The following is a 25,950-nucleotide window of genomic DNA, read 5'->3' as shown; positions in this document are numbered from 1 at the left end:
ATCCAGGAGATTTATCATTATTAATTGTCATCTGATTGTACTTCTACTCTTACAAAACCACATAGGTTTTATCTTTYGGCAGCGATGAGGGAGTTACTGTAAAGCACCATTTAGAACAAYGAGCTTTTCGATCTTCATGGTTTTATTCTCTTTCACTTGAAGAAGAATCTCAGAACTTGTATTACAAAGATGTGTCACAAATTTTCCTGKCTCTATTGCTCAGAGAAGTCAAACAGCAGGACTGTGACTCATCTTCTCTTTTTATAATATACTTTTCTACTTTTCGTCCATTCTGCAGTAGCTTGAGGCTGTCAGGATGCCTCAAGCTGTGTGGTTTAGTCCCTGTGGCTTGCTTCCCACAGAGGAGAAGAACAACCTACCATTAAGTGTCTCACCACTGCGGGCTCTTTGTCACACTCCACACCTCCAGCAGGGCCATCTTTCAGGGCAACACCATTGCCTCTAAATAAGTCCTGCAACATTACAACCCTCCCTCTCCTTAAGAGCCTGTGGAAATGTACTTTCAAAAGTCAGCCTAAAAGATATTAAAAATTATTCATAAAAAGCTTATCTTCACTCTGGAAAATAATCAGGCTTGGTACTGACTCGGAAAGCTTGGCTTGTTTTCTGTTGTATGTTTAAGCAGGCTTTCTGGCAAGCTGTATAAATAAAAATGAAGTCAGTGGCAAAAAGAGTTGACTATATGCCAACAGGAAGAGCAAGAGCTTGAGGAGTTCTTGATGATCTCACCCTGGAAACACGGACCCATGGCTTTTGGGGATCTCTGACAACTGATGCCTAACGGTTCAAAAACAGTGACATACGAAGCAACATTACATTACTTGAAAGAACAGTTCACAAGAGTGAACTTAAAGATTGTTGCAGCAATTACTTAGAATGAAGTAAAAAAAGAGTTAATAATAGTAACGACCATGAGGTTCTGTGGGAATATTTTTCTTGGCAAAGACTGCAGAACCAGTTATTTTCCTTATCTGTAAATACTTTCTCAGACTGTATCAAATGAGAAAGTCACTGGCTAGAGGTGRGGAGGGGATTCAGTGACTCAGCAGAAGACTATGTTTGTCCTGCCACAAAGGCCTTTCATTCTGAACTGAGCACCAGCTTTGTAAACCGGACAATTACTTCTTTCTAGATCACAAAAACATTGAGTTAATTACACAACAAACTAGTAGTGATGGCATGAAATTAATGTACATATAATTATAATTTGTTGCTTATCGTTCCATAATAATTCAGATGTTATAAGAAGTTTAAAAATTCCCTTTCAACATAGATCTTAAAAATAGACCATTGGTTTAAACTTCTTTAAGGCAATAATGAAGCTTTTCCTCTGACTTTTGTGTTCATCAAAACAGATTTTATGATGAATGTCTTCTCAGTGTGATCTGATTTATGAGTGGGCCAACTATCCAGACTGATCCCAAAAATTTCCCAGATCTCTGCTCCCAGYGGAGATCAGCACCCCAATCTTAACTGATTTTAACATTTTAGTTTTAAAAAGATGGGAGTGGACTGCAAGGAAATGGAGGATGGATGGAAGGGAGGCATCTTCAGGGCATCACCAACCTGTCACTACAGAAGGATGAGAGTTCTCAGGTTTTGCCAGATTTCCTCTAAAAGAGAAGACTTTGGGTGCTACTAAGCCCTCAGTCACCCAAGAAGCATCTGTGCCTTTGGAGACACAGGAAAAGGTTAAGCAAAAAATAAGAAGGCCAGGGCTGGAAGCCAGGGATCCCATAATCCTAGTCTTTTACCTAGCCAGTTCAAAAAACTAAGAAACCTTTTGTTTCCAACACCCCTGGTGAATGAGGCTGTAACAGCTACTCACCAAGGAAATTACTTCTCAGCAGACACTTGGGGTTACCAGTCTCATAATAGTCTTACCTAAGGTCTCCCTGAAAGATGCTTTCCATCCCCTGGCTGCTCCAGAGAAGTCAGTCTTAAACACCAGGAACAAGTTATTGCTGGAGCTCTTGACATTCGGGGGCAGTTCTGACCCACAGAATTTCCCAAGGAGAGGAGCRTGGGTGCCCGAACCATCGTATACAGCCACATAATCTTTGTAGCAGGAGGGAGACATTTCAAGCTGGAAGCTGTTGAATCTGTAGAATACACTTGGAGCATTAGAGTACAGCATTTCCACATTTATTCCAAAATTACGTATGTCTTTAATGCTTGAGGAAAGGTACAAGTAATAGCAGTGACCAAAACCACACATAAACAGATACCACGGACATCTCTGTTCAAGAAGACAAGCAAGCAGAGCTATAAATTGCATGGCAGAACAATACAACCAACCAACCTCGAAGAAACGGGCCTCTCACAAGACAAGCTGTCAGCCCACCTCAGCTTTCTGTGAAGAAGCAGACCTCCCCTGTCCAAACATACCCTCCCTCACTTTTGCAGACTGCTAACCCTGCAATTTCCTTGGGCACATGAGAGGCATATGAAATTCAGGCTCACACTGCAGACCAACTGTGTCTTCCATTTAGTTGGGGAATACTGCCTTTGTTCAGAGTCAGCATATATCTGACAGAAGAATATATATAATTTTAATTTCTCAGTAGCAACATTTTGTGGCAGCCAGATCTCTTTTTTAGGTAGGACAGCACACACACACACAGAAGTATACATCTTCTGGGTGGATATTATTACTTGGGCTGTAAGGTGAGTACCAGCTTTCTAATAGAATTTCAGTTTTTCTTATATCAATTCACAAAAGCCTCATAACTCTTCAAAGACTGAAAGAATTTAACAAAGGGCGTAAGCTGCATTTTTACAATTTCTTAGTCTGCCTTCTAATTAAAGTGGGAAGATATGATTATGGTGATGTTTTGCACATAACAAGTAACTGAGAGTAAGACATAAAGGAGCCTCAGGTTGATATGAATGACTTCAGTGGCAATTTCCCATTTTAATTCATCCTTCCCTTTGGAAAAGGGAAAGACAGGGAGAAAATTACTAACTATCGTTATTTGTAACTGGAATCAGATACCTCCCTGTCCCCTTGGTGACAAGCTGAACTTAGATTACATACTTGAGGGCCACAACTTTGCCATTTCCAACGGTGAGGTGGTATGAGCAGTTCATGTTGTTGTGATAATCTAGAACTGAATGGGCCGGACTGCTGATAATGCCAACAGAGCCATTGAAAGTGCCACCACATGCTGCAAGGGAAGCAGAAGGAAGAGTTACTAGGGTCTGAATGCTAACTTTGTCCTAATGCTCATATTTCTTGCAGGAGATTTTTGATAAATTAGGAACAATCATCACAGCCATGCCTAGAAAAATTAATTGCAGAGATCTCTATGAAGCTGTGCTGTGCAAGGGAAGACTGGATTTCAGCACTGAAATGACAGGTCACCTGGTCCATGCCAAACAGCACTGACTGTGCAGTGTAAGAGCCTGATTTGTAACCAGCTGCAATAGTGGGGTGAAGAGGGTGCCCCATGCAGCAGGGTGAGGCGGGTATCCAGAGAAGCTCTGCGCCCACCCTAGCTCACAGAGAGAAACATAGCTGACAAATGGTCAAAGAAATCCCCTCACTCAAATCCTTGCTCCACAATGTCACTGACATGAAAGCAGCCACACTGGCACCCATGGTCCCACCCCTGACTTTTCTGAAAAACCTCTACACAGAGCCTTATCATCCCTCTATGTCCTGGCAGAGCTGGGGCACTGCTGTTGGTGTAGTAACCTCCCGTTCTGTGCAGCAGGGAAGAGAGGAGTCCCTGGGTGTCATTCACTCCAGGGACCATTCTCCTCTCACCTTGTGCTGTGCCTTGCCAGAGCAGAGATTGCTGAGATGGAGGACAGCATACTTGCTTACTGGATGAGGAGCAATTTAAACTCTGCAGCTGGGAGCTAAGGGCACTGCTTTGGTTTCTCTGGGTTGCTCACCATGGCTGCTGATGAGGCCAGGATGTGGGCTAACGTTTGTTCCCAGCTCCAGTGCTTGAGGGAACAAAAACTATTATAAAACCAACTCTAATCTCCATTGTTAACGTGAGCCTTTCTTTTATAATCTTAACTTGGCAAAAACGTCTCCCTGCATCCTGTTGATAAACAGCTGAAAGCCACACACAGCTTTTCGTATTTTAAAGGACATGCCATTGCCCAGGCCACCACCATACGGGGTGCTCCTGGGTGCAGAGCCCCTGGCTCCTCAGCCACAGCTCAGTCTGGCAGCTTGGATCACTGGAACAGAAAGGACAGGAGCCAGGAGGATAAAGAAGCAGTATTATTCTATACTRGAAGGGGAAAGGCTTTTTCCTTTTTGGGGGGGCAAACAATACAAATAGAGGGAAGAGGAATGTTAATTGCTAGACTCTGCTTTGTATACAGCAATAGACTGAGAAAGCTGCAGTCATACTTCTCAAATGTCAGAAGTCACAAGTCTGATAGCAGCAACCAACTTGAGTGAGTTATGAAGGTCTTTTTCATGAGTAACTGTACATTGTCATCTTTCAGAGGCATTCCCTGTCTTATCTGTATCAGGTCATTCATTTTACACAAAGTATTTAACCTTATGCTTTTTTGCTGTGGCTTTGAGCATGAGGAATGCATTAAAAGAAAGCGTGAAGTTAAGAACTCTGGCATTAGAAAATGAAATAGCATTCAAAAATCAAAATATTGCCCCTAAAAATTAAATCTAGAAAATACTACCATTTCATCTCTTGCGATTTCTTTTATCCGTGCAGATGTAAATCTTAGACTCAGTTGGAAACTTCCTTTTCTAATATACATTTTCTCGTCAAAAAAAAAATGGAAATCTCATGTGAATGACAAAGTTTTTAGTGAAAATTTTTCTTCAAAATGAAAAATATATCTAGATCCCACTCTTTATTTATTTGAGAATCTAGAACCTAGTGCATTAATATTTGGCATTGCAAAGGGATCATCATATGAAGGTATATAGCTGAGGCCATTTAAAGGTTCATGTCTGGTTCCAGTGTTGTGTAATGTAGCTTTAGTATAACTGAGAACTAGGCCAGCCTTCTGCATATGATAAAATCTTTCAAATGAACTCAGTTAAATAAACTGGAGATGTTGCTCCAAAAAAAGAGATTAAAAAAAATTACCAAAAGAGGTTGCATTCCTTTGGTCCAACAAAGAGATGGAAAATGTTTCAGAATTTGAGTTGGTTCCATGCATGTCTTGACATGAGGACTGTGACACAACACATCAGCCAGTGACTGCACACACCAAACAGTCCCATGTCCTGGTCCTGAGTGCTCTTTTTGGCAAGTGCAGAGGGAATATGAACCATTTATATCTATCTAAGGGATTCCCAAAGTAAGGTCCAACATTTCCTACACTAAGCTCCAGTCTGAGTATTGTCCACCGCCTAAAGCTCAGGATCTGGGTACTCACCAATTGCTCTGTATCTGGCCTGGAATCCAAAGCCTGCAATGTGGGAGTYGGTGTAAAAGTAGAGCAGCATCGGCCCAAAGAGGCTGACTGGGGCAGGGAGCTCATTGCCACAAAGTGTGATGAGAGGATGCGGGGTAACTCTGGTCCCACTGAAAATGCTTACTCCATCATAAAGACAAACTCTGCTCAAGAGTGCCGGGGCTGTGTGGACACACAATGCAGAAACATTAGCAGCATATTTTCAGTGTGATTTAATGAACTTCAAGCTTACGTAGACCTCATACAAAATAAGAATTAAATTTCTTATTACTTTCCATCTCAGGGTCTCAGGGCTGGTCTTTTTTTTAACCTTTCACATACGTTAAGGAGGTAAATGTAGTTTTCAACTTGTAGAAGAACTGAGATAGGAAAAGACAGAGACACTGTGTAAGGCATCGAATTGGTCTCATTCAACACATCCTGTGAGCTGGAAAAGGCTCCAGGCCCCCAGGGTTCTCTGGCATTTATAGATGAGTGAAAATCATCTACAAGGAGATGTGCAGACCTCCCAAAATTATGGATTTCCACTGTAGATCAAAAGAGCTGCACTTTTTGTACAGGCAACCAATGTCATGGGTGCTTTGCTTTCCCATGATGTAGAAGTCAGTACTCAGTGTAGTGGATTTCATGAGATTTAAGAGTGAGAATCTGGGAAAGTGAAAAAATAGCCAATATACTGATAGGTTCTGGAGCTCTCTTCTTTCTCTCTGAACTCCCTCAATTTTCGAGCATTCAAACCCAGAYTCCTCAGCTTGACTCACAAGACAAAAATTGTAAATTTAATCTGGCAGTTTGCCAGGGAAATACTGACACTGTGGCAGTCAGGGGAGATCTATGGGAGATGACAGAGCAATAGGAAAAGAAACTGAATCTCAGAAGCAATCTACTTTAGGGAACAAATCAGTACAGATTGAAGTGTGAGTGAAAAACTGCCTATTCAGAAACCCTAAGAAAGCTGGAAATGGGGAAAGTAACATCCTACTGCTTTTCTTTCCCCCATTAGTTTTTAGTTTCTTACATGCAGTTAATTTTCTGGAGGAGTGAGCCATCCTCCTTTTGATTTGACTGAGAGGAGAGGGCTCAAATGTATTCAGCCCCTATAAGTTTCATGAGAGTCCGTGGCTGAGCTGGAGTCTCAGAGGAACGTCCTCCTTGAAGGCCATGCAGTATTTTCAGTACAAGGGCTTGACGTTTGGGCAGACAGGTGGCCAGCCCACGGACTTGCCAAGCCACGGACTGCGGAGCACGGCGCTGCCGTCCGGCACAGCCGGGTCCCTGGGCAGCGTTGGCAGGACACAGGATGGTCTGAGGGATGTGTGGCRGGAGCTCGGGCATTACGTGGGGTGCAGGGGAGGCCACGTGGGTCACGCAAGGAAGCTGGGTCAGGGCTGTAGGTGAGGAACACAGCACATACATCGATGGAAAAACAAGCTTCATTAGTTGTATTGTTTGTAGAACAACGTGGTAGAGGTTTGGGGGTATTTTTTCATCATTTACAAGCATAAAGGAAGTGCTGCATGTTCACGAGGTTAAGCTGTCTTGTTAGCAATCTATTAGCAGCAATGGAGTAGTTAGTTAAACTGCAAAGGATTAATCAGGAATTATTTAACAGGAGATACTGGGCCTAATTTTCCAGAGGAGTGACTCCTGCAGATTGTCCCATCAAAACAAGCTATTTCCTAGTGTCGTAGAAAACAGGATAACTCATATCGAACAGGATGGCAAATAGGAATGGAGGGATAATTCTGTTTCATAGGAAGGACAGAGTGACCCCAGCAGCCAGATATAATTTTGCTCATTTATGGAGTTTCAGTTGAAAAATTCTCTCTGCTCTCAATGAAGACAATGTACTCTAACTTGCTTTACAAATATGCTAATAGTAGAATAGGGTGCTAGTGTGACTCTGATTTGAGTTACTAAGATGAATGCAACCAGCCTCATCAAATAACTGATTAAATTGTTAATTATAAAATAGTTAATTAAAAATATTCTCCACATCCTACTCTAGTTTGAGTATACTTGATAATGTGATAAAATTAAAAAAACGTGATCAGCGTTAAAATACACAGAACTCAAAAAAATGAAATGGAGACAAGTACAGCTTAAAAATGGGAAATATTTGAGAAAGCAGCTTAGATCTTATTCTGAAAACATTTTGGAGAAAGGCATGAAATGGATTTCTCGGCAAAGCAAAGGTCCAAAACACCCATCACAAATTGTTGTTTTGTTTTGCAGCAGTGGAATGAATAAAATGGTTGATCTAGGACTGTGAGCAAAGGCTTCATCTCTGCCTCTGAATGTGCCATAGTTTGGACCAATATCACTTATGATCCCTATGGATCCTGGCAGGGCTGATCATTGTTTGATCTCTATGCTATTAACTCATTCTTTCACCTACACTTTCCCTTAATTTCTTGCCTTACTGAAATGCACTATTCTGCCACTCTCCCCTAAATAATTCCCAACCTCAGGTTCTGCTACCCCATCTCCTTGTGTCATACTTTCAGCCTCTAAACATACTCAGCACCTCATCAGCAATTCTTCTCAGTGGTTCATTTCCTCTAATTCTATCTTAGATCTTTTCTAGCTCCATTTCTGCCCCTTGCACTACAATGAAACAGCTCTCATGAGTCTGCAGAGATCTTTTCTTAGCCAGACGTCAGACCCACATCCTCTTTGAGCTGCCAGGCACTTTCCACAAAGCCAGCTCTGTTCTCCATAAAATCTTGTCTACTGAGAGCTTGCTTTTGGTATTAATGTATTCTCTCCTTCAATACCTCTGAGAAGAGTCAGTGAGATGTCTCCTCTCTTGTCTCTCTCTTTTTATCTCCCCACTTGCTCTGTATAATCTCATTTGCAAACACAGACTCAGCTGCCATTTCTATGCTGACGGTCCACAGATCTATTTCCCTCCCTTGCCTCTTTCTCTTCAAACTAAAATCTTATTTCTGTCTCCCAACAAAATCATTCAATAAGTGAGCTTCTCCCCTCCCCCGTCACCAAGTCTTCACTTGCATCTCCTTTCTTGACAAGCTCATGATTTTGCCTCCCCTGACTAGGTCCATGTCTATGAGTTAGATCTCTCTAGGACTTCATATCCAACTAAATGGAAATATTGTGAACTATTTCTAATTATTATCTTTAAGATACAGTCTTTCCCATTCTTCCATATAGCTATGACTCTCACTCAAGAAATACTAATTTTCCAGCAGAGGCGTTGTACCATTCATACCTCTTGCCTTGACAATGTTAAATTCCAAATACTGTTGCAGAGAACGTTTTCTTGGCCCGACATTCTGAATGTGTCACCCTGCTTGGAACTGCTGCTTGCCTTTGCTTTCAAGGCCTTCTTTTATCTAGCTGCGCTCCTTTTATCATCTCTTGGTACCTCTCAGCATTGATACATTGACTCCTGTTTCCAAAGGTCACATGATAAGAGCTTCGGTTGTCCTTATGTTTTTGAAATATGCCCTTTTTGTTCTCTCCTTTCCACTGAGCAGGAGTTTCTCAGTAACAACTTAAAACCAATTCCCTTATTATCCATAAAATCATTTCCTTTATGTGGTGCCTGCACAAAACCTTGACCGTATTTAGATTCCCAATTGTCTGATCACTAATAACATAACTGTCTGGTCTTCCCATCTTTCTACCTTATAGCCACAGCTTTTTTTTAGGGAGTAGAACCTGCCTTTTAATTCTATGTTCATAGAATTTAAAAGAATGAGTTTTTATTCACAACTGCAGCTTCTGACCTTTATGGTAATACAAATAGTAAATATTAATGTAGGAGAAGTGTTATGCAGCTAATATACTCCCATACTATATATTAACAAATTCCATAGCAGAGGGTTCTATTTTGAAAGTAAGGAATTACAAGTCTTTTCTATTTATCCTCTTTCAAAATAGTCTATTGCAAAATGTGTCTGTTTTCTAGATTGCCTAGTAACCACTCAGAAAGCAGATACAGGAGACTCAAAAATGAGGCTGTGCCTCTATCTCGTATTGCAAAATTGCAGTTGCATGTTTTTTAAAAAAAAGGAGAAATAAACAAGCTATTAAACCAAGGTTGACATGGTATCAATACAACGTGGTTGTTTTGTATGGAAAGAGTATAAATATTACAGAAATATGAAAGTAGATATTGCCGGAGGCCCCCACCCATTTCCTCTTATTTTCCATGATTTGGAACTCAGAGTTTATTGGATGTTACACTCCTATTTGGAGAATATTACGGCCATGCAATGATATGCTACCATAGCTGTCCTACAGGTGCACCTGTAGGGAAGTTCATCTGAATAAAGATTGTGAACAAAAAACAGATGTGATTACCAACTTCTTAGATACTAAGTCTCCTAAACATAGATAAGGTTTTTGGACTAATACTAATATTTTAGCTTTGCCTAGACCTTTGATCCCAGGAGTAAGGAGAGATGTAGGACTATGTTTATCACTGTCACAAAAAGACTAAGAAAAAAGTTCACCCCATTTGTTCGGTCCTTTATAAAATAACTGAACACAATATAGGAGTTAGAGAAGCAAACTGCAACCTATGTAGTTTCACAAACTATCTTTTTCACTTTAGTATAGGAGAAGATAAATCTGGATGAAAAAAATGAACTAGATGTCTATTTTCAGATGGTAAAAGTCAGTCAAATGTGTCATTCCTACCTACCAGGAAGCAGTCGATTTAGACTAAATTTTGATCTTAAAATCAGCAAATGCATTTTTCTCCAGCTCTTTCTTGCTCTGTATTGTTACTTGCTATATTTAATGCTTAATACATATTTAATATTTACTACATGCATGTCATATTCATTTGATTCCAGATACTGGCATTATTTCATTGCTATGAGTGAACTGCAGCCTTTGCAGGCATCCTTTATAATCAGAGCAACTGTCTCATCATAGTTGAAAACATACTACTCTGTAGCAGAAATCTGTGACTAACCAATCAAGTCATTTTATTTTGTAGCAATGTGTCACTGCACTATAACCAATTGCCTTCTGTCTTCTAATTTTCTGGAGAATATATCTCAACCAGTTAAAAGTCAGTGAGATATGTATGCCTTACAGGCATTATTTTAGATACTTCATTTTGTTACCAAACAACCATGAAAAAAAATCAATTTCTTCTACGAGGTCAAACAGGTAGTAAATTATGCTAATTGGACATGCATCTAAACTATAAATACCCAATGCAGAACATCTGTACTGGTATGTTTAAGAATTTAAAATGCCACACTCAGCAATAACCTAAACAGGTGCAATGCTTACTTGCATGTGGAATAGCTGGAAATGGCTCTAACAGATGCTGCCAAACACTGGCCTGCCTTTGCAAAAGAGCTATGGGCCTTCATGCTGAAAACCCGTAGGCACATGTGCTAAACAGATTCAGTGGGACTGCTGAGCATATTTTCACATCTGCATGATAGATTGCAAGACGGTGATTTCAATCTTCTTTCCTATTTTTTTACCCACAGGTAATTTCTTTTTGCTCTTGGGTTGTATTTTAAGATGCTGTGAAGAATACATTAATAATCAGCTATGGGAGACTGTCATACTTCCTCTTTTATAACCAGATGTCCTTTAGCTCACATCCTAATTTCTTTTCTTTCATGTGACTAAGGATTTTGGTTTCAGGAGCCTAAGGAAGCCTATAACAATAAAGGAGCAAATAGTCCTGCAGGAAATGTATCTACATAAATATTAAAGGCATTCTATGTTTATTATGTCTGTATCACTTATCTCTTTGCTTTAATCTTTTCAATAATAAGAATTTGAATCCATTCATAAAGTAACTGATGCGTAAACAGAATACTGAACAGTGATGTGTGTATACACACGGATGTCAAAATAGGCCTAATATGATTCAGCATAATGTTTTGGTGCCTCTACTGATGCTGCAGAATAATAGTGTCTTCTACATGAAGAAATCATGTAATTTCTGTGGTTTATATTTCTTTTTTTTTTTATTCTCAAAATAGTAGTTTGTACTGGGGAGTGAACAAGAAGTTTCAGATGAAGTCATAATCCAATCAAATCTTTGTCTCAGACCTAAATTAAGTTTGGACCAGAATATTTTTGAAACCAAAACAGTTTGAAAACTTAAAAAGTCAAGAAGCCTGACTACTGACTTTGTGATTTAGTCAGAAAAAAAAAATCAGATTACCCATCAAGCCTCAGTAACAAATTACTCAAATATCTCTTTATCCAGGTGACTTTAAAGGAACAAATTTAAACAACCTCAAAATATGTGGTGCCACCCAAATAGTTTATACATACCGATTCCTCTGTGTTATCATTACATTTCCAACTATAAAAATTTGATCCTATCAAAGGCAGGAAATTCTGACCATTCACACCAATGAGACAGGATATTATACCTAGTCTTTCTTGGCTAAATATTAGCAACCTTGAAAATCTCAAGAGGGGCTTTTTTGTTTGTGGGTAAGGACAGGATAGCAACTTTTGTAGTTTTTCAACTACTGTAGTCTTTCACCTATTTTCACAAAACAATTTCACAAATATTATTTAGATGTTCTTATGTCCTTATATAACACCTAAGTATATTTATATTATTTTATCAGTTAGGGAAACAGAAGCACTGAAAAGCAAAACAGCTGGCCTGAGATCACAAAGTGAGCCAGTGGCCAAAAGAAAAAAAAAGAAAAAAAAAAAGGCCAACAACAAAAAAGGCAGGAACAAACACCCAAACTAGTTGTGGTCAATCTTACGCTCTCACCACCCGTCAGACTCCCCACTTAATTGTTGCAAGATATTCATCAGCAGATGAGCTTTATCTTCCGCTCTTCTGGAACGCTTCACTGACACAAAACTGAACTCCTGCAAATTAATGCTGTAACTGTCTCTCAGAATGGACCAGCAAATTAAAGTATCAATCATTTTCCATGCTATGAGACTTCTGTGTTTCCATGTAAAAAGTTACACCTCGTAGCACATACTGGAATTACGAAGAAGCATTTACCTTCCAAGTGGAAAGTCTCAAACTCTAGGATCACCAGTGACTGTGGTCCCTGATCGATGATGTAACTGCAGTTCAAGTTGTTGTCATACTGACTAGGGTAGTTAGGAGATACAATGAGACCTGCAGGGTCAGTGAAGTTTACTCCACATCCTGTCAATGGAAATAAATGAGACACGGTTAGAGTCCTAGGTGGTAACATCATCCTGGTTTTGCAGTGACAAAGCCACTGATGTACACAAGCACCTCACCCCTCCTTAGGAGGTTAGTCAAACAGCCAAGGCAAATAATACATAGCCTGAAAACAAAAGTGGTCTGACACAAGCACACAGGAGTGTTTTGGGGGAACACAGAGCCTTCCTGCCTTCAGTCTCGCCCAGTATCTCCACTGGTTGTGGCTAACGCCAGACCGTAGCCCCCAGCCCCACTGACCAGAAGGATGYAGTACTACCGTTCTTACGGTTCTGGAGCTTGCACATTTCAAAGTCACTTAAGACATAAAAACGTAGCTCATTTGAAAATCCCCGTGTTCGCCCGAGCGGTGGCCTTCAAGCTTCCTGCCTAATAGGCAGAGGGAAACAGCCTGCGGCCACATCGCCTCCCTGCTGCGTTGCCATGTGCGGACGGGCAGGAGAGGAGCCACCCCGCATTTCTAAAGCACACAGAATTGTTCCTTTCYACAGAGCTCATTCTGATCCAAACAACTGGCATGTCCCTGGGGGTTTCTTTTTATTTTAAACTGTAGGCTTAAAATAAAGAGAGCTGTGCATAGCAAGGTGCTAGCATATGATTAGGAACGAGGTATATATAGCTTGTGATTGCCCCCACTAAGAGGTTTGCACTTCACTGTTAGCTGGTACTGACAACAGTGCAGGCTTCATAAAATCAAAAGTAGTTTCAGTTCAAAATTCGTTGTACTTCAGTAGTGTCCTATTTTAAGCACTTAATTTCCTGCTGTTTTAATGTGAATCCAGTGAAAGGATAGTGGTTTGCTTTGGCAGCATCCTACAAAAAGACCCCCCAAAATGATTGAAACTGAGCACTGTCTCCTACACTTCCAGTGRGTTTGACCCTCACAAAGCACATGCCATCATGAAGGAAATGGACAGGCCATCCCAAGAAATGCCACTTGAGACGCATAAAATGCAAATACAACAACCAGCCCAGACCAGATGTTGAGGAGTCATTTCTCCTTCTGAGAACAGTTTATGTGAAGGACACAGGCTATCCTATACACAGGAGCAATGACCACAGTTTCAGCATGTACTCTGAAAAAATAATAGAGTTAAAAATTACCAAATGAGGAACAGATCCTTTTTCCTTTTTCAAGAAGATTATAGCTTTAGTTTCCAAACAGCTTAACTGAAGAGAAACAAACTCTTAAATTTTAAAGCCTGTTCATTTCTTTTCAGCACACTAAAAAGGCAGAGGTGGCTAATAATAGCTACAAAGTTATAGTTGCAAGGAGGTTTTGGCAAGTCCTAATGCTGGGGTACACAGCAGCTCCATTGTGTTTAGTAAGGGAACTCTTGTGTCTGAAAGCCGGGCAGAGGCTTCAGTGTCTCACTGGACTGAGGTATGAATTGCTACACAGACAAATAAAGCTTATCTAAAATGGACTCCTAGARCAGCCAACTGGCTTTATCGTCACTTACTGCTTATGAAAGATGCAGAGAAACCTTGCCCAGGAGCATCCTGAGACTGAAATACTGTAGTTATCACATTGTTTGGAGCAACAACAGGGTCAGGAGCTGAACTTCCACATCCTCTGGTTAACAAAGCTGCTTCTTCATCACCATTTCCTCTCCACACCTGACAAGCCCAGATTGGAAATGGTTTAGTGCTTTCAAAGCCTACACGGTTTGTGGGAACAAATTACCAGGAATTACACATGCAATTAATTGTTCTCTCTGTGACTTAGGGTGGGATTCATCTTGCACTGAAACTTATACATCTACATTGGAGCTAATCAATCTTTGTTCACTTTAAAGTGGAGACAAAAAGACTTCTCCAAGGAGTGAGTTACAGAATAACATGTGGTCAGGGGCCTCTTGAAGGGCATCTGGAGGTCATCTTGTCCAAAGCTGCTGCAATCACAGCCAATGTAGATCAGGTCCAGGAAACTGGAGAAAAACACTTCATGTATATCACTGTCCACCTCGCTTTTGTCTCTGCTGCTCTCTATGCTCTAGCTAAATGCCTCTATCTGATGCCTCTCCATGCCTCTGTCCAAATGAATACCTATATATACAGTAAAATAYTAAATGCAATCATTATGCTATTCGTAAGTCCGTAAAAATTCAAGCTATCATGCTAGTGTAATATAGAGCTCCAGACTGGAAGGTCTGGATCCTTGATATCTAGTCTTGCTAATCAAAAATTATTCCAGTTACTGTGTTGCATTCACTTGTTTAACAACAAATATCAAATGATATAGGGAGTTTAAAAAATTATATTTTCCACAAAATTATAATAGGAAAAAAATAGTATTTTTTATTTTACTTCAACTGTACCATTAGCCAATTTACAGTCAAGCAAATCACGTATTCATGAAGCACATTCAGATTTAACTTTAAGTAGGTATTTAAGTGAAAACTCATTCAAGTAATTACTTGAGCATGTACTTCAGGCTCACACTTTAAGCACTGAATTTCAGCACACATAAAACGAAACATATGCCTGAGTGCTGGATGTTCCTGCTGAGCATAAATCATTTCCAGAATTAGGATGCCTATTGCCAAGGACTTAAAACTTCTACTTTAGGAAAAAGTAAAAAAGGACTTACTATAATAATACATTTATTTTGCATCAGTATGTTTAAACAGATTTTTTTTACTAGTCTCTTGTATCAAAAATACAAAAGAAACAATATTTGATTTTTAAAATATCTTTAAAAAGAAATCTAAGTGGAACTAGAATGATAGAAATCTGTGATTGCTCTAAGCAACCATCCTAAACAAAGATTAACCAAAGGTTAGTCTGTAAGTATAGGCATATGAATATACTCATTCATTTGGCCAGGTGTTTGGGGCAGATGCTCAAAGGATTAATATAAGTAATCCATGGCCTGGCCAAGATTTTGCAAAGTCACTATTGGTTTTGGACTTCTCTATTTTTGGCAGCTCAGCTTGGAATACATGGTAGAAACTTACACCTGCTCAGCAGTTTCTCATATCCAGAGACCTTCACACATTTCAAACTGGACACTCAAAAATGGAGACACACATCAGCAATAATTTCAGATTTTTCTTTAAGGGTTGAATTTCCAATTGACACAGTTTTCCCCATTTAAAACCAGCTGTGCACACAACATTAAGGACAGTTTAGAAAGTTGAATTTAAAGCACCTTTAATGAGTAGCAGTAAGACTTGTAACATATTAATTGCAGTAATAGGTTGCAATAAAGTTTCACTAATCAGAGGAGCAGCCTTTGAAAATACAAATTTGATAATTATTTTTCTCACAGGCTTCAAACACAAGTGCTCTTGAGRTTTGTAAGCTACTAGGTATAGATTAGATGTATAGCTGCACAAGTCTTACTAAATATTGTCAGTTATGTTTGCCCTTTATTGCAAGTGGGAGTTGTACTGCTATGGAGAAAAGGAACACAAAACCACTAAACATATGCCAAATGCCAGAGAAAATAATTACACTGAAAAATTCAAAGCATGTCTACTCTGTTCTATTGCCTTGAAAACAAGTGGCTCTTAACAATCTGTGAAGGATAAGAATGCTATCTTTGTTCCTTGAGATAAAAAAGGAGGATTAGTAAAATTTGGACAGCTTACACATATTTATAAAGAAGTTTTGTAGAATTATAGTGTAACATTCATGGGTTTTTATTTATTGGAATAATTGAAAAGGCCTTTTCATTACAGTATATTTTCTCATTGTTTTCTGTTTCTAAAGCTATACGTACTTTTTTCATATTGTCCATTTTTAAGACATCATATAGGGTGAGGGGACCCTACTGAACAGGTGGAGCCTCAATTGCTGGCAAAAATTAAAAATATATACAAACCAATTCTTGAGGCATATAAGAAATGGACTATAGTGTACAAGAATTAGTTTATATTTCCTGGATTTTGTGTCTTAACAGTCCTAACGATGCTATGATTGCAAAACAGGACTCTGAAATCATGACTACTTTAAGCTCTGCTGATCTCACACAAACATTTATTTTACCTTCACATAACTGCTCTGGCAGCTTCCACTGCTATCTGGGATCTGGAAGTTGCTGTGAAAGTTCATCTCCAAGTGTTTGCTTTCATGTGCAATGATGGTCCATGTGCATCTGGTGTTCATGGGAAAGTTTTGAGGCCAGTGAGGAGACTTGATCACACCATTATCTGAGTGAATGATTCCACCACATCCTAGAGAGAGTAGCAACAGGAGAGAGATGCTCAAAATATTTCCTGCTGCTGCTCCCACAGTACTCAGCTTTGAATGGCTGCAAGTGCCCTAGCACCTGTTCAGCTTTCATTTACCCCYCTATTGCTTATTTTTCCATTCTCCTACCCCTGCAGCAAAGAGGTAGTTACACTCCAGAGGAGGGCTCTCTTTGTACTTTGCTCTCTTCCTCACCAGCTCCTTCTGCCTGCCAGTTTTGCTCTGGTCCGTCTGCACGCTCCTGACAATTAGGAGTGACTACTGCTCACACATAGAAYGAAGGTCAGAAACACACTGCTGAGGAGCTCCTCTCGAGACTGTGTAAGGTCCTTCCCACACCCCAGGGCAGGCACACTGTGGCTGACAGCTATTCAGAGAAATGCCCTGGGGACAAAACCTCATCCTATTGCTATATCCCAGTTTTTCTCACTTTACAACAAGCAGTTCAACATGTGAATCTACTCAAGCTACATCTGTTGACCCAGGGCAAAATGATGGCTTCCCCTCCAGCCAGAGGCAGCCCTGTGAATTGCAGTATGGAGACAGCTGAATACATGCCTTTAAAAATTTGTTAGCAGATTAATTTATAAAAGAGCATAGTCAGTCATGGCTCTGTGGTAGCTCATGTTCCTATACATAGTTTAGATAAGTTGAAACATACTTACAGATAAATTGCCAAGAATAATTTACTAGGGCTRTGCATTCAGCACTAACAATCTGATATTACTTCAGAGATTATGTAGTAATAGGATGAGTGAAGAAGAAAAAAAGCTATGTAACATTCTACTTTTTTCCTCTTCAATGAAAAATATTGTTATTAGCTTTAAAAGGAAGATTTTATTTTTTTCATTCTTCCATTTAAGATAATAACAATTCTGTTTAGAAAGATACGAAGCCAAGTTCTGTGTGCACATACAGAGTGTAAAGCTCTGGCTTTTGTGACATCTGTCAGTGGACAAATGCTCATGTAAGAAAGCAAGGGAAAGGAAACTAAGTGTTTAAAAAGAAAAATGTCCTTTCACAAAAACACTAYTGACTTGCATTGACTTGCATTTCATGTGTATGCTAATGCCTGCTACACCAGAAAAGGTTTTTATGCATGAAATCCCAGTGACAACAGGAAAAAGTGTCAAAACCTGCTTATATGATGTAGATATTCCAGTATATATTCACACAAGCCCAAACTATTGATATACAATTTTATCAGGACACTCTGAGAGGGAAGTTACCAYCCTTCAACTGAGGCACGACTGACAATGAGAAGACTACTAGGTAGTTAACTAATGGACAATCTGCATCAACCAGAAGGATTGCARTGGTCAGTTACCTTATTTTTCATCCAAAGAGATGATAATTTCAACAGAGGGGAGGTAGCTCCTCTTAAAATTCACCAATTCTGTCGTGTAAGTGTACCACTTTCAGAAGTGTAACATCTCCATTGAAGTGGAAGAGTTTTAAGGCTATTGAGTCAATCATGTTCTCTGAAAAGTTCTACCAGCCCCTCTGTTTGAACCTGACTTCTTTCTAGTTTTAAATGTTTAAACAAATCAAATCATGAAAAAAACATTTTTTGAAAAATGAAATGTCTCACAGCCTCTGACACTAGATTACCACTGCTGGGAACATAATGAGCATGGTATCATTTTACAGACACTGAGAATCTGCCAGTGGAAGGCTTGAGTAGTCAATATCAGTCCAAATTTGATTACATTGTATGAGATCAGAGGAGACTGGTTTAATACTTGACTATTTTAGCCTTGGCTTCTCTGAGGAATGCTGAAGATGTCAACAGGTATTTCTTTTGTTCTGTAAGGCAAACACTTAAAGAGAGAGAGCCCTGTTTCACATTGTACCTGAAAAGTGCTAAATAGGCATGATGTTCTGCTACGTTAGACCAAAGACAAAACAATTATTTTTCTCTTACCTAGAGATTCCGCTGCCCACGTTGCATAAAAGCCACCTCCCTGCACTGAATGGTCAGAGTTAAAGATCACAACTAGCTTGCTAGAACCGGACCGAATGGTCCCAGGCGATGTATTTCCACAATACTGTCCTATGACAGGAGACCCAGGAGAGCCACCATTCAGGATAGTAACAGAGTCCCACTTACAGAGTGAGTGACTTTCAAGGTGGAAGGCTGTAAAAGTAAGCTGTAACACACAAAAGCAACATTCAGGACTTAACACCACTGGCAGAGAGGTTAGATCAATTCCATCCACTACAATGATTTTCTGAATGTGCTCAACTGTCTGACCTTCACTTCACCTTCTTACTTTCCTGCAAATGCCGCTTGAAATCTCTCTGTTATAAGTAATAGCAGCTACTCAGCATGAAGAGAGAAATGAAAGATGAACACACAGGTTCAAAACTGGTATTAATGAGAATTAACAATATGTTTAAAGTTAAGTATGTGTTTCAGAAATGTCTTGGATGTATGCTGGTGTTGAACCACTTTCCTAATCTTAAGGCGTCTGGTCTTGAAATCTTAAGTTACACATTCAAATATGAACAGCTATTTAAGCAGAAAGCCTGGGATTTTTTTCTTCTACCATCTTGAATCAGACCACTTAATGACCACTGAAAATAATGCTGGTTTCCCGTCAACCTGAGAGAAACGGTTGCATGGCTGGTTCCTGCAGCCGTGGATACATCACATAAATAGACYAGGCTGGGCAGGCAGCTACTGCCAYGCTCTGCCTCCCACACTGAACCTATTTGTGCTTGGACTGATGCACACTGCTGGGTTTTCCAGTTCAAAGATTTAGATCTGCTGATCAAGTAAACTCCAGGATTTGTTGATGTAGCAGTATTGATGTACACTAATGACAGCCTGGCCCTCTTTCAATAAGGTATTATTGCTAGTTTCCAGAACTGGGATCTTTGTGGAAAAGCTTAGCAAATACATGGTACTTCTCCCTATCACTTTCACAGTGTTCATCTCYGCAAGAGCTCTGCCTGAGGCAAAGAGCAAATACAGACAAATTTAGCTCAAATGGTTCAAGGTTGGAACTTAACCAGCAACTGAAACTGGCAGCTTGTAATGGAAAAGGTTAGTTTGCCTTCACTGAGGGTGCCACTGCTCAGTCTTCTTAGGTAAAAAAAAAAACAAAAAACAAAAAAAACCAAAACTTTACTTACATATGATTAAGATTAGTTCTGGTATAAATAAATCTGTGGAATAAATAGAGATTTTGTGTTGTACTGAGATCTTCCTGTATTCCCTGAAAATGACCAATTACCTAAATAGTGATCAAAATAACATGCTGCAGAATAGTTAGGACTGTGAATCTGCATTTATAAAAAGTGTCTCTGTAGTTGTACATGAGAAAAATATGATATGGAAATTAATGAAAAACACTAAATATGAAACTCTGCAGTGTGTTTTACAAAATTGCTTTTCAGGTGTTTTTTCAGTTGTTTTTCCTGATCTAGACMTGAAATGTCACTGACTGGGCCTGTTCTCCAAAGGATCAGAAAATTCAACGAGTGAAGTTTAGCACTATTTGGTTATAAAGGTGCTTAATTTGCCCCCTTGGCATTTTGGCTAAAGGAATGGCACAGATGGATTGGGCTGGTACCTCAGGCAGCCCATTAGTTGTCCCTGGAAAATGAGAGTACCTTCTTATTGATGTAATTTGTACAGGGAACCATATTCAATTCCAGATTAACCTTTAAGACACGAAGGTAAATTTAAAATGGCTTGTAACTTTTCTTTTCTGCAGAGGTGCAAACACTTTCAGTGCTGGTGTAGTCTCATGAGTGAATACTTCTCCAGGCAGGAACATTTAACAACGTGAGTTATTTTAATTCTCTACACATAGAGAGTTCTGTGTTAAAGGAAAAATCAGGCTTAGGCTCTTAGGGAAAAAGTATGTCCTAGGGTCAAGTTTCATTAGAATCTTTCTGTCTTTTAAAAAAGCACAGTCTAGGCTGGTTGTATTATCTGTTTCCCCCCATTCCTTACAAGCCTGATGGTGAGATTTTTCATTTCTTCACATTTCCTATTTTCCAAATTATTTAAAACCTTCCCCTCCGGACTTAGGGGATGTTATTCACAGCCAGCTGTATTCACAGAGCTCTACAGCACTGTGTTACTCACAGTGATGGTTTCACCTTCAGGGGCTTCCAACAGCCAGGAGCAGTGATTCAGGTTGCTATAAGGCTCTGGGTAGTTAGGACTTGAGATAACTCCACTTTCACCTGACTGTATACCACCACAGGCTGAAGAAAAAAAGGTAACAGTTACTTATTTTAAAACTGAACACTAAGCAGTTGACTGGAATGTTTATTGAGCTTGAAATAACTAAAACATATTTAAGTAGGACTGATACAGGTAAGGATGATCAATTTACTTGGGAAAATCCAAAATTTAAAATATTTTTCCTTGAATGGTAAGTAAAGAGATTAACTGACCTTGAAGTCTGTATTTATTCTGACACTTAATATAGCTTTGCAAAACCTTTGCCAGTTGACACTTAGAGCTGCCTCTTCTACCTTATCTTCCATTTACTTATCTCAGACTCCTAACCAAACTGGAGCCATTCCTAGGCCAGCACAATCAAGTCAAAAAGTGGCTGATGTGTCTAGATAAGCACCAAGACTAAATTCAGCTGTGACAGAAAAAACAGTTGTGCTGGCCTGTAAATGGCAAAGTGGTGTAATTTGCACTGATACGGCTCTGAGCACATTTCAAAATGAGTGCAAAGGTTCAAGCAGCAGAATACGTCTCAGCCGTGCTAGCTTTCTGGAGGCCTGTTTGAAGTAACTCAAACTTGGCTAGCGTTACCTGTTTTGTTCCTATTCCCAAGAGCAACCATCTGTTGCGAGTGTTGCACTGCATTGCAAAAACTCAAATGCGRTTCAGAGAATGGGAATAGTGAAGCAGAAAATAAATCTGAAATTTCAATTGCTAGCATATGTTTGCCTGAAATGGATATAAATAGTGGTGGGCCCTGTGTAATTTTTGAGGACCTCTTTGAGAGCTGATCCCATAGTGTGAATTCCCAGTATCACCAAGAGAATGCAACATTCCCCCAAAMTGCCTCAACCATCGAGTCAATCATGTCATTTACCTTCATATGTGTAATGGGCTGAGAATCCTTTATCTTCTSTGTTTTCATCACTTACAAAGTGTACCCAGATCCAGGGGGCAGCTATTACTAGTGGCACAGATGGCGTGGCCTGGCCACAGAGTCTGGCTATTAGTTCTCCATCAGCATCCCCTGAGTAAAAAAAGAAAAAAAAAGTACAGTTTTTGAATCCTAAAATAACTGCAGTAACTGAAAGGAATACATACATTCACATGGATATATGCAAAATAAACGAGGAACTATCCATTTAATTTTTTGATTACAAAACAGGAAAGTATACATAGTACTTAATAGCTGATTATTTGTTTTATATACGTAGAACTCTGCGGCTCATTGGTGGAATCTAAGTCTCTAGAATCAAGGACTTCTCAAAAAAGTTGAATTAATGATCCTTTTAATATCTYGGGCTCTTTCTGCAATCCCACATGCCTTTGTTTGGTATGACTCATCAGACATGAAAATGCAGAGATTTAGTTACAGAAATTTGGGAGAAGGACATTAAGAAGGGGTGACCCAAGGACTGGATCASATGGAAGTCTATTGAGCCTTCTGTTCATGGCATCTTCATTAAGGTCAACAAGGATTCTGTGTTTTCTAACATGTAGGAATGTACTTCATCCATGAACAAGCTTAGTGACTGCTGTATTAATAGTGGGCATCTCTCTTCCAGTGAGCTGAATGTGCAGTTGCGTATGGCTAAAAAATGTCAACATGTGCTTGAATCCTTGAAACCTAGGAGAGCATGACACAGGCAGTCACATGCCTGTGACTTTGAACGTTTGCTCATGTCAGCACAAGCTTTTACCTAGTCATGTTGGTAAAAGTAATCATTTTCAGCTTTGTCTACTCAGGAGGAGAAGGAAAGTAAATGTTCCTCAAATGTGTTCCTCAAAACATCCAGGCAACATCAATTCCTAAATCTGCTTCTCTAATAACATTAGAATGGTGGTCTTAAATTTACATCTCCTTCCGAAAGCAACTCCTAGTTTCAAGCAGAGGGGCAGGCCGTTCCCACAAAGAAGGCAKTAAAGCAATAGGGAGAAGTTTGGGGCTCTGGTCGAAGCCCTGTCACAGGTTATTCCAAGTCACRTGGCTGAGTAGCTTCATCTTTCTGTCATATACAGTGACACAGACACTTTTTAAAATGCTTTGAAGYAGAGGGAAATCAAATTCTGTTAATGTAAATTACACAAAAAAAAATGATGCAACCTGTCTTACTGCTACATGTTAACAAGCACTAAAGAAGATACCAATCTGTACTAGCAGAAGACAYTCATGATAAATTACAGTTTAGGAAGAAATAGTAATAATTACTTTGATTAATAAAGTGTGAAGTATACTATTCCTATTTTACACTTCCTATGGAGTGTCTGACTATATGACAGGAGTGACCAAGGTTACACAGTCTCTTTCTCCCAGCAGTGTGAAAAGGGTCTGGACACCTATCACTGCCTTTGTGGATGTCCAGGTGGCCATAGTTGTAGATGATCAATATGCAAAAGTGTTCTTACAATAAARGGCCAATTCTTCTGTGAGATTTGGTTCAAATTGAAGGGAATGGTCTGAAAAAAAATAACACATTCACAAAAGCCAAAKGATGGTCTCCTGAACCCAAGAGTAAAGTGCGTATTTAACTGTAGTAACACATACAGCTGTATTAGCATGTAGAAACTACATATACGTGGCTGATAACAKAATAATTTAATGTTAAGCTTTATCCTATGAAATTTTAAGTATTTGTTTTGTCTCTGTGGTGTTCCTTAGTGAACACAGAGTCTTTTCTGCCTTTTTGTTTAATTTAATACTTGTACRTTGTATGGGCGACTCAAAAGAATTTTATCTATCTCATCTTCATTCAGGATCTCCTAGGTCACTACTACCAAATTGGACCTTTCCAGAAATTCATATCTGCTGTGTTGAGAGTCTCAAGCAGCATCTACTGGAGTTTAGTGACCTTCTGCACCCTTTGCCCCTCAGCTCACTAAACTCTACTTGTGAGCATATGCAGTAGAATTAGGGCATTCTGCATTTGACATGAGTCTCTTCTTGTGAAACTAAAGATCCATTAGTAAGGGCAAAATCAACATTATTATTTAGACAGCTAAGCTATGTAGAGCAAAACAAGACCGTGTTTTTTCCCCTTTCTTTTGATTGTATTGACCTGAGGTTTACAGTGAAGTGAGCATAATGGGAATTGATGGGTAACTGACCAGATATATTTTATTATTTCTTTTCCTCTAGTCTCTTCCTATTATTTCCCAGCTTCAGTGCATACATAGGAGGCAATTCTTAGGCTACACAGCAACACAGGCTTTTGCTCTGGACAGAACAAACTAATGCTATGCGACTAAGAGCTCTCAGTCAAATGGATGCAAATAAGGATGTAAGAGATTCCTACCCTCAGACCCCCCACCTTTCAGAAACAATTTCCTAGTAAATTAGAATCTACTCTCTCTGAGACTCACAGATATGGCCTCTCCTTGAAGACAACAGCTGGAGCTTTCATACTACRCTTGGTATTAGTTGAGTTATTTTCATATGATATTTCTCATTCCTTGTTCTTGCAAAGAGCTACAGATTTTCAAATATACAAAGATATTACTGGTGCATTAGTGCTCTGTTTTCCTCTTCAGTGCTTTATTCTATACTTTGTGATGCAGTATCATGGGAAATATGGATTTGTTTTTGGAGAATCACCTTATGCTATACAAAAGGGGTGGTATAAAGCCCAGAGCCTGTGAATAATTAAAGCATTCTTTATTTCACTCCTGCTGTCCCTGGAGGCATCTCAGGAGCAGGGAGAGAATGGGCTGTGGACCAAATGAATTGTTCTGATGGCTCCAGCTGCTCCCTATCATCTTTCAAGGGACAGGAGGTGAAAATTCATGTCCATTGTAAAGAAAGAGTCAGATGAGTGTTGCAACCAACAAAACACAAAACCATCACAGCTGCCTGTCCACCCTTGCTTCCTCCCCTTCTCCYCCAGCCCCATCCCTCTCGAAAGAAAAGGTGACTAGATCCATGAATCCATTGCTATGGCAGTGAAATCTCCCTCCTGGTCTAGCAGGCATCATGGAAGGTGAATGCTCTTTCAAATGCACGTGTCCTATAGCCAATGTTTCATATACAGGAATAAGATTGGGCACTAACACAGTCACATAGCCAGAATATTGAGAGGCTTATTCCATACCCCTGCTGAGCATACAAACCTATTCGCAACTCTAGGTAGTCATAATGACAGTTCTGGTGATGTTCCACGTGGAAATCCTCAAAGGAGATATATATGGATGAATTGTAGTGGAAAGGGTTTTCAATAGTCCATTCACAGTTCAGGTTACTTGTGTAATTCTTAACACCATCATAACCAGGAGAAGAGAAATTCCCACCTGCATATCCAATAAGGGCTCCACCACAAACTGCAGAAACAAAATAATTTATTTTAAAATAGGAGTAATTTTTGTATGAACAAAAATCCAGCCTCTGTTTATTCTCATATGCTCCTGTCAGCAAGCATATGTAGGTATTAGATCAAAATTTATTCCTATTCTTCCTTTTTTATAGTCTGCTGYTGTGTACAAGTTAATTTTTTATTAGTGTCTTGAAAATTATTGGGAGGTATTTAAAAACAYGTGTAAAAAGGAAGAACAACAATTATTCTCATCATCAAATAAAATATTTCAGCAGCACCATTAATACAACTAGCATTATTTAGCTTTCTCATAAAAATCACACTGCACATCTTATTCAGCATTGCTTAGCCCTACCCATTACCTAATCCTAAACTCAAGGGAGGATGATTTCTCTGGCAAAAYACTCTCAAAAGCAATACACTAATGCTTCAGAGGATGAATACATGGGGGAAGAATCAAGTTTGAAAGACACAAGGCTCTAATAATAAGGCTCTGCCAGCTGTCTCCTCTTTGGAGGCTAGGCTTGCAAAATAGGTTAGCTGCACTTCAGCAAGCTTCAGTAAATTACTTATCCCCTTGGTAAGTAATAAGGAAGCACCTGAATTATTCAGATGGTCTATGTCACTATGTCTTTTGGATCTCTTCA

At 39.5% G+C, this 25,950-nt stretch overlaps 1 protein-coding gene across 1 annotated transcript in view; it reads right to left on the bottom strand.

The window, feature by feature from the left end:
* CUBN (cubilin) overlaps positions 1–25,950 on the bottom strand; it is a 143,555-nt gene that overhangs the window by 15,471 nt on the left and 102,134 nt on the right. The window contains exons 50-59 of the mRNA XM_085309431.1: positions 25,104–25,310; positions 21,877–22,026; positions 20,904–21,025; positions 18,729–18,954; positions 16,601–16,788; positions 14,071–14,227; positions 12,419–12,568; positions 5,395–5,595; positions 3,059–3,188; positions 1,906–2,123 (exon numbers count right to left, since the gene is read on the bottom strand). Coding sequence (XP_085165557.1) covers positions 1,906–2,123; positions 3,059–3,188; positions 5,395–5,595; positions 12,419–12,568; positions 14,071–14,227; positions 16,601–16,788; positions 18,729–18,954; positions 20,904–21,025; positions 21,877–22,026; positions 25,104–25,310 — 1,749 coding nt within the window. The remainder of the gene's footprint in view (positions 1–1,905; positions 2,124–3,058; positions 3,189–5,394; positions 5,596–12,418; positions 12,569–14,070; positions 14,228–16,600; positions 16,789–18,728; positions 18,955–20,903; positions 21,026–21,876; positions 22,027–25,103; positions 25,311–25,950) is intronic.

The sequence above is a fragment of the Rhea americana genome, unplaced genomic scaffold (genome assembly GCF_003343005.1).
Source record: "Rhea americana isolate MKP2758 unplaced genomic scaffold, rheAme1 scaffold_298, whole genome shotgun sequence".
Classification (NCBI taxonomy): Eukaryota; Metazoa; Chordata; class Aves; order Rheiformes; family Rheidae; genus Rhea; species Rhea americana.
Note: the sequence above shows the minus strand (reverse complement) of the source record. Positions and strands in the feature narration are given on the sequence as shown.